At 36.7% G+C, this 10384-nt stretch overlaps 1 protein-coding gene across 2 annotated transcripts in view; it reads right to left on the bottom strand.

The window, feature by feature from the left end:
* LOC111395462 (26S proteasome non-ATPase regulatory subunit 2 homolog A) overlaps nt 1-10038 on the bottom strand; it is a 16035-nt gene extending 5997 nt beyond the window's left edge. Inside the window, exons 1-12 of one of the 2 annotated variants that reach the window (XM_023021466.1) lie at nt 9957-10038; nt 9716-9878; nt 9425-9525; nt 8440-8560; nt 8294-8353; nt 6787-6854; nt 5895-5937; nt 5286-5351; nt 5017-5055; nt 4840-4922; nt 367-481; nt 58-132 (exon numbers count right to left, since the gene is read on the bottom strand). In XM_023021466.1, coding sequence (XP_022877234.1) covers nt 58-132; nt 367-481; nt 4840-4922; nt 5017-5055; nt 5286-5351; nt 5895-5937; nt 6787-6854; nt 8294-8353; nt 8440-8560; nt 9425-9525; nt 9716-9841 — 897 coding nt within the window. In that variant the 5' untranslated portion in view covers nt 9842-9878; nt 9957-10038. Of the gene's footprint in view, nt 1-57; nt 133-366; nt 482-4839; nt 4923-5016; nt 5056-5285; nt 5352-5894; nt 5938-6786; nt 6855-8293; nt 8354-8439; nt 8561-9424; nt 9526-9715 lie in introns of both variants that reach the window. The other variant, XM_023021465.1, reaches the window with a different exon arrangement.
* Between the last annotated feature and the right edge of the window lie 346 nt (nt 10039-10384).

Raw genomic sequence — 10384 nt, 5'->3', positions numbered from 1 at the left:
CAAGGACAAGGACAAGCAGTATAATTGAATGCAGAAGCAAAATTCAAGTGGACTCACATGGCGAGCGAGGATAAAGCAAAATTGCTGCTGCTTTTGAAGATCATTACAAGAGGTGAAAACCTGCTTTACATACTGCAAATGAATACCCAGGTGTAAGAGTCAAATTCGAAAATGGTGAAAGCATGGATCTCTTCTCTCTCTCTCTCTCTCTCTCTCTCTGTGTGTGTGTAGAAATAAAACATGCATTTTATTCTTGGGATCCAGACCTTTGTATCTATATTATGCCTTATCATACAATATTATTTGATCAAAATTACTCCATAGCTTTAAGACCATAGAAGTAAGAATTGCTTGAGTAGTACAAACCTGCATGTTGTCAAGGTACAAAGCAATCTGCAATGCTCTAGGAAACTCTTCAAATTTCATATAAATTGTGTATGCAATATCCAAAACTAACATATCATCTGGTCCGGGAAGGTATCTGAAAAGATACAACATTACATATCGGTTACAGCCTTACTTGTACAACAATCCATTCTATTCTTATTAATTAATGAGTTGTAAATGGTAAATTTTGTTGATGAAGAGTTCCTCAAATTCCAAGCCCTAGATCCACTTTATAATTTATTTGAATGAGTGATAACAAGAAAAATTTACCCCATATAACAAAGGAACAAAAAATTTTACAAGTTCTACTTAGCATCCCAGATGATATGGTTGACAAATGCCATACAGAATGCACTCTCCTCGTAATTTCCAGTTTAGAAGTATGGTTGTGGTTGTGGTTGTGGTTGTGGTTGGGGGGGGGGGATCTTTAGTTTCCCCACCGTAATATTTTTTTAGTACCTTATTTCTTCCAAAAGTGCTATTATACATCACTTGGCTTCATAACGAAGACAATTCTATGACAATAATAGTTTATTTTACTGATTATGGATGACCAGTGATCTTTGAATTATCAGTAGGATGCTCTAACATAGCAAATAAGACTGAAGATTTTAATTAACCTCTTCCACCAATTCTATCATGCATGACACTGTCAAATACCTTGCCACTATATTTTATTTTTGAAAGGTAATCAAATATTTTATCAATCACAGGAAAATAAACAGAAAGTGTATTATTAATTTAAACCAAAAAGGAGAAACATGTAATTGGACAACCCGTCTATATGCGTAGCAGCTTCAGCATTAAACCAATTATTCAATATCAAATAAAACAATTATCTAATATGTTACGTTGTTCGTGTTTGATCAACAAAATAGCAACTGTTTCTCTCTCTCTCCACGCACACCATACGATGCAACCTGGAATAAGGTCCCATACTTTCTCCTCCAAGCATTTAACATGTCTTCCATGTGCCTCGATAACACCCAATCCATGTGTTGAGATGTCAGAATATCATTCCATAGCAAACGAGCAACATCACAATGAAAGAACAAGAGGTCAATTATCTCGCCATCCATCCTAAACATATAGCACCACTCTATAACATAAAAATCTCTTATTCGGAGATTATTCACCGTTAACGCCTGTCCCCTGATAACTGTACATTGTAAATATGTCAACCTTGAGGCAATTTACATTTCCATATCATCTTCCAAAAGAATGAACTCTCTAAATGTCCAAATAAAGATCTAAAATAAGTGCCGACTGAAAAGATACCATCCTATGTCAACCTTCACTTGCAAAATTACCCTCTCCTATCCTGATATGCAACTCATACAAAGATATGAGAAGCTACGCAAAATTATCCATTTCCTAGTCTTGCAAACCCAGTCCAAAACAATGCGCTAAATGAGATTTCTGTTATGCATATCTAAGGCCTTATTCACTGTAGTAGACAGCATCAAAGCAATACGATACAGAGAGGGAAACCCCACCTTAAATTGTTGCTCTCCACACCAACAATCATCCCAAGAACCAATAGTATTACCATTCCCCAACATAAAAGTCAACTCCTTCCCGAAAATCGCTCCACTCTCGTCGAATATACTGCCATAAACTCACCCCATAAGAATCACGACTTTCGACTGAGCACTACCCCCGCCCCCCCTCCATAACACCATATTTTGCCCCTATAATTTCTCTCCGAAAACTCTCCCTCTCTATTCCAAATCACCACAACCACTTACAAGTTCAATCAGAGACTCCCATCCTTTTGGGAGAACAAACTGCTCCTCTGTTAATCAAATGTAATTTCCTCTCCTCCTCCAATCCTCTCCAAAGAAACTCTTTGAATCCTCTCAAATCTTTTTTCCATTGCAGCATAAATAGGAAACAATAATAAAAAAATAAGTAGGGAGATTCAATAAAGTGGACTTAATAAGACTAGGACGGCCTTTCTTTGAGAGGTATATGCACTTCCACTCCGCTAGCCTTCTCTCCGACTTAATAAGACTAGGACGGCCTTTCTTTGAGAGGTATATGCACTTCCACTCCGGTAGCCTTCTCTCCACCATTTCCACAATACTGTTTCAAATATGTATACTTTTGAACCGTCTTCCTAGAGGAAGCCCAAGATATGACATAGGCAGCAGCATAACCTTGCAACCTAATATAGCAACCAACTCTATGTTCTCAACCTCTCTCACTGTAATAGCCTTAGATTTTTTAAATTTATCTTCAATCCGGATACAACCTCAAAGCACAGAAACAAAGGACGCAAGTTCCTGAATTGTTCAACATCTGCATCATAGAAGATCAACATATCATCTGCAAACAACAAATGAGATAATTGTAACTTATCAAATCATAAATCCCCTTAACAATCTCTCCGCCACAGCCTTCTCAAGCATCCTAATGAAAGCCTCCATCACAATAACAAACAGCAATGAAGACAAAAGATCTCCTTACCTCAATCCTCTACAGATCTAAAAATAACCCTCAGGAGTGTCGTTTACCATAAATGAGAAAGGAATTATAGAGATACAAAATTGAATCCACTGGCACCACTTATCCCCAAAGCTACATCGCCTGAGCATATACAGAAGAAATTTCAGTTTACGTGATCATAAGCCTTCTGAATGTCATGCTTACATGACATTCCTAGAACCACTAAATGCAATATTGAGTCGATGCATTCATTTGCTATAAGTACAAAATCAAAAATCCTACGAGCTTTAACAAATGCTTTCTAAAATTTAGACACCACTTTTCTCAACACCTCCTTTAATCTGTTCGCCAAAATCTTTGCAATAATCTTATATACCTCACTAACTAAACTAATAGGATGAAAGTCCTTGATATCCCTCGCTCTCAGTTTCTTAGGAATCAACATAATAAATATAGCACTGAAGCATCTTAAGAACCTGCCACACTGGAAAAAATAAGTAAGGACATCCACAATGTCCGATCGCACCACTCCCCAACAAACCTTATAGAATGAGAAAGGAAAACCATCCAATCTTGGGGCCTTGTCGTCATTCATACTGAACGTCACCTCCCTAATTTCATCCTTTCTAAATGGTCTCTCTAACCAATCGTAGAAAAATCTAGCCCAACTCCAGCGCCCAGTGAAACTGTTCCCAATAAGAGTTCGATAGAAACTTACCATTTGGGTGCCAATATCCTGTGCCCCTCATAAGTAAACCCATCTACCTCCAACATAGAGATAGAATTTTTTCGCCCATTAGAATTAGCGATTAGCGACCCTGTGAAAAACTGAGTGCTTTCGTCACCATTTTCAACCACTTGATCCTAAATTTTTGACGCCAAGCGATCTCCTCCATCTCAACCAACATCTTCAACTCTCCCCTTAATTCTCCATGTGTCTCCCTCTCATCCCCTACCAGTCCTTGACTCTCCTCCCTTCTATCTAGCTCTTCCATATTTGGTATTGATTTTTACAACAGTTCTGAATCGAGAACAAAACACCATCTCACCAACGGCATGCAACTATTTCACCTGATTTTGGGCAAATGCAGCAAATGGTGATAAAACTAGCGGGTGGAACGTCCTAAACGAAGCCAGAAGAGTTTGCTGCCTCCCCGACGTTGACGCATGGCCCATGTGAATGCCTGGCCGGTGTTGGAATCACGTGTACAGCCAGTCGAGCAAGCACATCTAGCCAAAAGGTCGCCAAAGCAAGCATGGACGAAAAATGCCCCGTTGGCTTTTCTGACACTAGATCTGTAACTATCAAGTTCAATTCATGGACGGTAGCGCCTTGGGCCACCGTCACCGAAGTGTCATCTTCTGACTCATGGTCCCAACGCAAAGGTTACGCGGGTGAGCTGCCGCCTGCGAGTAGGATTGACTGAATATTTGTGAAGTAAGGCTGGTGGGGTTGGGTTGTCCAATCGAGGGTTTGTGTCCATTGTTGATGAGGCCTAGATCGTTAGGAATGGGTGATGGTTGGATGGTTTTGGAATTTGGGGGAGAAGACTTCATAACGAGAGCCTTTGCCACTCTATATTAGAGGTAAGACAACAGCACCAGCTATAGCTTAGTGCAATAATGCTTGGTTATAAGAATGCGCAAATGTACTCAAAACCTAGACTTGGCAACAAAAATATTTTCCACAAAACATATCTACCAAGACAATGATTAAACCATGAAATATTTGGGAAAAATTAAGAACTTACCTCTACAAAACAATACATTCTAGATCAAATAAATAATCACAACTTAAATTAAAATGGCAATCGGGAAGAATAACAAAGTTCAAGTGGCCAATATTTTCTTGCACATTATATTTACAGGATGATGATGCATCAAATATTTCTGTGTGGTTCAGATGAGGAGGGGTGAACTTTTAAACACATTCCACAAAAGGATAAAAAAACTCCAGACAAATCAAACAGAAACTTCCAATGACCGTTTATGGAATATACTCACTTTGCCGAACTAGTAAGGTATAGGCATGTCCTCTTATAGTTAGCATTATCTACATGCTCCACTAACAGATCAAGGTTTTCCACCTGGACAACAAAATGCCTAGATCACAAATACATTCTTTTTTCTTACAAGCATTTTGTGATTTTTTGGAGACCAGTTATGAAGGATTAAAAGTACCTCCATTAGAAGATCTACCGCCTCAGGTTCAGCATTGTGCTGCAAATGAAAGGGGGGAAAGAGGATATTTCACAATTTTGTTCCAAGAAAAAGACTTGCATATATGCATTGACAATGATTAGAAACTCATTGATGAGATCGCTAGTGGTAAAAAATCATAGCTATACCGTTTCAAAAGAACAATTAACTAACCAGGTCATGCACTGTCATGCATCAGTTCAAAGCAAAAATATCTTTATCCAAATAAAACACTAGGAAAATTTTTTTACCTTCATATGGAAAGCAACAATCTGCCCAACCAGCTCCATTAGATCATCAATTAAGGCTTCCTCGGCCTGAAAAGTTTTAAGCAGAAAGAAACATGCTTGTCAATTTATTTTAATTCAGCTCTTCTGAGTGCAACCATTTATTAGTTCTACCTTGCAAAAATACATTTCTCAAATCAACAAAGGGGGAACAAGTGATATTTTTGCAAAAGTTTAAGAGAACAGCAGATTCATCAGTAATACTAACAGCATCGAGCAATTTTTATAACTCGTTACCATAGTGGCACTGTTAGTCATGTGTGTGAAAGTTAAAGCGTCACATAAAAACTGATAAACAACCACCTGTATATCAATCTTTGGAATATAAACTCAAATACACGCATCCATCAAGAAAAACTAACAGAATCAAGCAATTTTTTAACTCATTAACATAGTGGCACCAATGGTCAGATGTGTGAAAGTTAAAGCACCACATTAGAACTTGATAAACCATCACTCAAGAATTAAAATCTCTCCGAAATATAAACTCAAACACAAGCATCCATCAAGAAGTTCACTTTATACTAAAACCAAGTCAATCTTGATAGTATCCAATATGATAGAAGTTCCAACCTGTCGTTTTGTATACTCTTCGGATATTTCCCCAGCCAAGTTCCTGCAAAAAAATTCAACATTCGAATAAATAGTAGCTTGGAATAAATTTCCATTACAAGACTCCAACAATTGAAAAAATATGCCCCCTAAACCATACAGATGAAAAGTCATTTCATGCACTACAAAAAGGATATTTTTGAAAATACACGAAATTGAAATTTCTGGTTTGATAAAGTTGTGTTGCACTGCATCCACCAAGTACTCATTTCACACAGTCAATTCTTGGACAGGGACGCAGGATACAGATCCTTTATTTTTAATCAAGAAGAAATAGATTTACGGTAAACTATGTTGCATAGACACTTCAACTAGAATGATGTGTCTGTGTTCAACACTATAATGTCATGCCGGCTACCAAACATTCTACCATAGACATTTTTCATTCTTCATTGTAGTAATAGATATAATTTAACATTACTATAATATAACAAATAAGTACTTTTATTTAAAAGAATTTCAACAAGAAAAACTAATACTAAGTATAAAACTGAAGTTATGATATATAAATAAAATTTTTTGAAGAATTTAATCAATATGTTGGGAATATGTAGTGTTGTTTCTTTTTTGAAAAATTGTGAATCAAACACCTATCGTGTCGACACACGTGTCCGTGTCGATGCATCACACGGTGAATCTCACACTAACATGGACATGTCATGCACAAGTATGTGGAACCTCTTAACACAATAATAAAGTAGCACGTTATTCATACTCAATTTACATATTAGAGGTAATAATATGTGATAAAGAAAAAAATGAAACACAAAGATTAGAAATAATGTCAAAATCACACACGGGTGTGAACGTTATTTGATGCTAAAAAGCTTAAACAATGGTCAGAAATCCTCGCCTGACATACTCATGACCCCATGACCCAATATCACCTTCAGAACCTAGCAGCCTATATTTCAAGCTTGCCTGCAACAATAATAATTGCATAAATAATTATATATATTGTACACCAAGAGCTTTCAACAAAATCCTTACATTCAATCTCAATAAAATAATATACATTACTAGTAAGAAATCTAGGCTCATCATATATGTGAGACCTTCCATTTTTAGATAAGTTGGCCGAAAACCCTTATCGTCAAATGAATGGCTTTTATCACAAAATAAAATGGAAAAAAATTTATATGTTCAACTGCCTTCAAAAAAATTCTTAACGACCTGAGAAATGGCTTGCTAATGAAGTGGGAGTGCATATTTGGAGTTCATTAATTCACACATAACGAACTTAAGAAAATGTTTTTATCCTAAAAATGCTTGCAAGCTCCGTTTATGGGATACAGTTGTTTTATGTGCCTTGCAGTGAGCTTGAGAGCAAAATGGAAATTTTAAGTAACTTATAGGTGCACTATATATGGATAAAATCCTCCCTTCATCAGAATTTTCGAAAAAAAAAAAAAAAGAAAGGAGAAGCAAGGTCAAGGATATACTATAAGTCTACAACCAATCATTCAGCCTACTACAAAATCGCATTTCTAAAAAGATGGCTTAAAGTTTAAGGGGAATATCTTAACAACATTCTATATTGGAACTTTTGAAATTATATTTTGTGGTCATGGTGTTTAATTTGAGTTGCTAAGCCTCCGTTTGGCTAATTTATAAACGAATTCATTATCAACCACACATTTCAATGGATCCACAACTACTGTCCACTTATCCACAAGTTATTTCTATTTATTTACAAATTAAACCATCTATGAATTCTTCCCAAAGAGAGGCCAAGTGCACTTACTTATTCTCAGTTAAAATCCAACAGTAGATGTACTCATGATTTATACAATTGAACTCAAATTACTTCATAGAAAAAGAACTTTTAATTGTTTATCCTTTTGTAACATATATATGGGTTGGGTACAGTAAGCAATTACTGGTAGCTGAACGAAACAACTAAATAACAGGTAAACATAAAGCACAAAAGACCATGTGAGATGATTGCATATGCTCATAAAACAAAGGGCACAAAAACTAAAAACAGCAAAAATGCCTACAGAACTACTGCAAGCATCTGCTATCCTACTTAATCAAACTCACTAATTGTCCAATCCAAGGGGCAAAAGTTAACTTCTTCCTAATTATATTTGGTTTACGGATCCATAAGTAAAAAAACCCCAAAAAATTTTTTCCCCCCCCCCCCCCGGGGGGGGGGGGGTACTTGATTGATCATGGCTCTGATGGGTGGTTTTGCTAGAATAGGAAATAATGAGATCATTATTTTAGTAAATTTCAGTTTCTTACTCAGTTAGCCTTAAGTTTTTAGTATAGATTCATTCCATGAATATAACAATACTTAAGATACCAATATGTGAGAACTTTATACAACTGCATAGGATAATAAAAATACAGCCTACCCTTTCTCCTTCTGGGGACATCGTCAAAGCCAAAACAGAGAGTATATCAGCCAGGAGTTTCTGCATGAAAGAAAAAAAGTATTAGAGAAATCGTGTGTGAAAGACTGGAATATGGGAGCACAGATATTTAACTCAACAGTTTTTACCTTTAAATCAGAATCAACCATTTTCTCATAATGTGCTTGCAGAGTTCCATAATGAGGACGCAAGAATTTCAACGGCTTTGGAACTGAAGTCATAGAGCTTGTTGCGGTACGAATCTCCTGCCTGAAGAAGCAAATATGAACATCATATTTATAGCTCATGACAATCATTAGAAGGTAGGAGTCCTTCATATTAGATCATTAAGCAGATCAGATTGATCCCTAATAAGTAACCAGTAAATTATGTAAAAATTTGACTAGTCCAATTTTACATTCCCAGAACAGGAAATAATTATTCCTCTATTTTATCACAATACTAAGAGATATCAAAATGTGACCCATCCACCAATTCGTATTGCTCTACATAATACCCACTTGAGATACCCCATTCAAAAGTGCTACTAAATAGACTAATTCCTTCTTCATTTTTCAATACTAGGATAGTGAGACATTTCATCAAAATTAACGGGTGACTGAGCAAAAACAAAGGCAACAGCTTTGACTACTGGTTCCCAAACTTGCAAACAAGGCTTCTCCCTCACCAGAGCTGCATTAAGTAATGTAGATGGAACTTGGCCAGAGTACCATATCATTTATTCAGTAATTCGCCATGCAATTTCAGTTACTTCAGAAATGGACATTTTGATTAGAATTCATCTCAGGCCAAAACCAATCCACAAAGCATTAACATTTATAATACTGCCCACGTGTTTTCTCTCTAACATAATACAAATTCAAAAGGGGATGCAATCACCCATGTGGGTTGTGGTTGCTGCGAGACTCATTCTGGATACTGGACTAAGAATACACCTTTTGTAAATTCCAGATTTTCATAGAAAGCTTGGTAGGTCCTTTCGAGGAACCACTTCTCAGCATTTAATTTAAAGTCCACCAATAAAAAATCAGATATAATTTATTCCCAAAGAAACTAAATAAAAACACATCCAGTTTTCTGAACAGCAATAAATAAATAAATAAAGCTAAAAACCTCATGCTCTCTAGGGCAGCTTTCTGCAATCCAGGGTCGGAATCCTGAGCCCTCTCTACATACAACTCCAACTGTTGTTTTAACGCCAAATCCTCCTCAGACTAAAACACAAAGTAACAGCATAAAAAATCATTACACAATGAATCATCCACCAAGTTAAAAATAACAAATTATCCAATGTATTCTTAACCTAAATAACAAAAAATAATAATAAATGGAGCTGAGTGAACAAAGTTTACGTTTTTCCACTAATTTACTAGATACATAACATTAATTTCCTCGCGAACTTACAAGATCTTCGTCTTTCTTCTCGTCCTTCTTTTTCGGGTCTTTGGCAGGGACCTTGATTGATGCCTGGTCTCTGGTGGCTCCGCCACCGGTGCTTCCAGTGCTGTTCGGATCTGCCGCGGGTGCCATGTTGATTATCAGCAAGTAAAACCCTAGAATTGACTAACTGCGAACAGAGTTTTCGAATCAATAACAAAAAGATCCAAATTTTGAATATAAGGAGATATTGAGGAAAAGGAAGAACCCTGCTTCAGCTGAGTGCTAAAGTGCGCTAGACGTGTATAAAGTAAGTAGTTTTCGTGTTGCCCAATATTGTAACACAAAGGGCTTTTTATTTATAGAATGGGCTTCCTTACATATTGCCTTCTCTTTGCTGGGCTTATTCATTTTGAGATAATTTCACACTGAAAAAATAAGGGATAACATCAAAATTACCCTATTTTTTATCTAAAAAAGGCTTAGTCCTCCTTCTATAGAGATAAGAATTTAGGTTTATCCGCCCCCAGGGCACATCCAAGTTGGCGGAACAATCACATTGGGGGGCTCTGGAACCAAGCGTGGGGAGTTCGATTCCTGGTGGGAACTTTTGATCCAATAAAGGAGGAATTATTGGTGGATTAATCACCATGGAGGAGGCTTCCTTCGGGGAAGGAGTAAAAGTCATGTGGGAAC

The sequence above is a fragment of the Olea europaea genome, chromosome 6 (assembly GCF_002742605.1).
Source record: "Olea europaea var. sylvestris chromosome 6, O_europaea_v1, whole genome shotgun sequence".
NCBI lineage: Eukaryota > Viridiplantae > Streptophyta > Magnoliopsida > Lamiales > Oleaceae > Olea > Olea europaea.
This window is presented reverse-complemented; position numbering and strand designations above follow the sequence as displayed.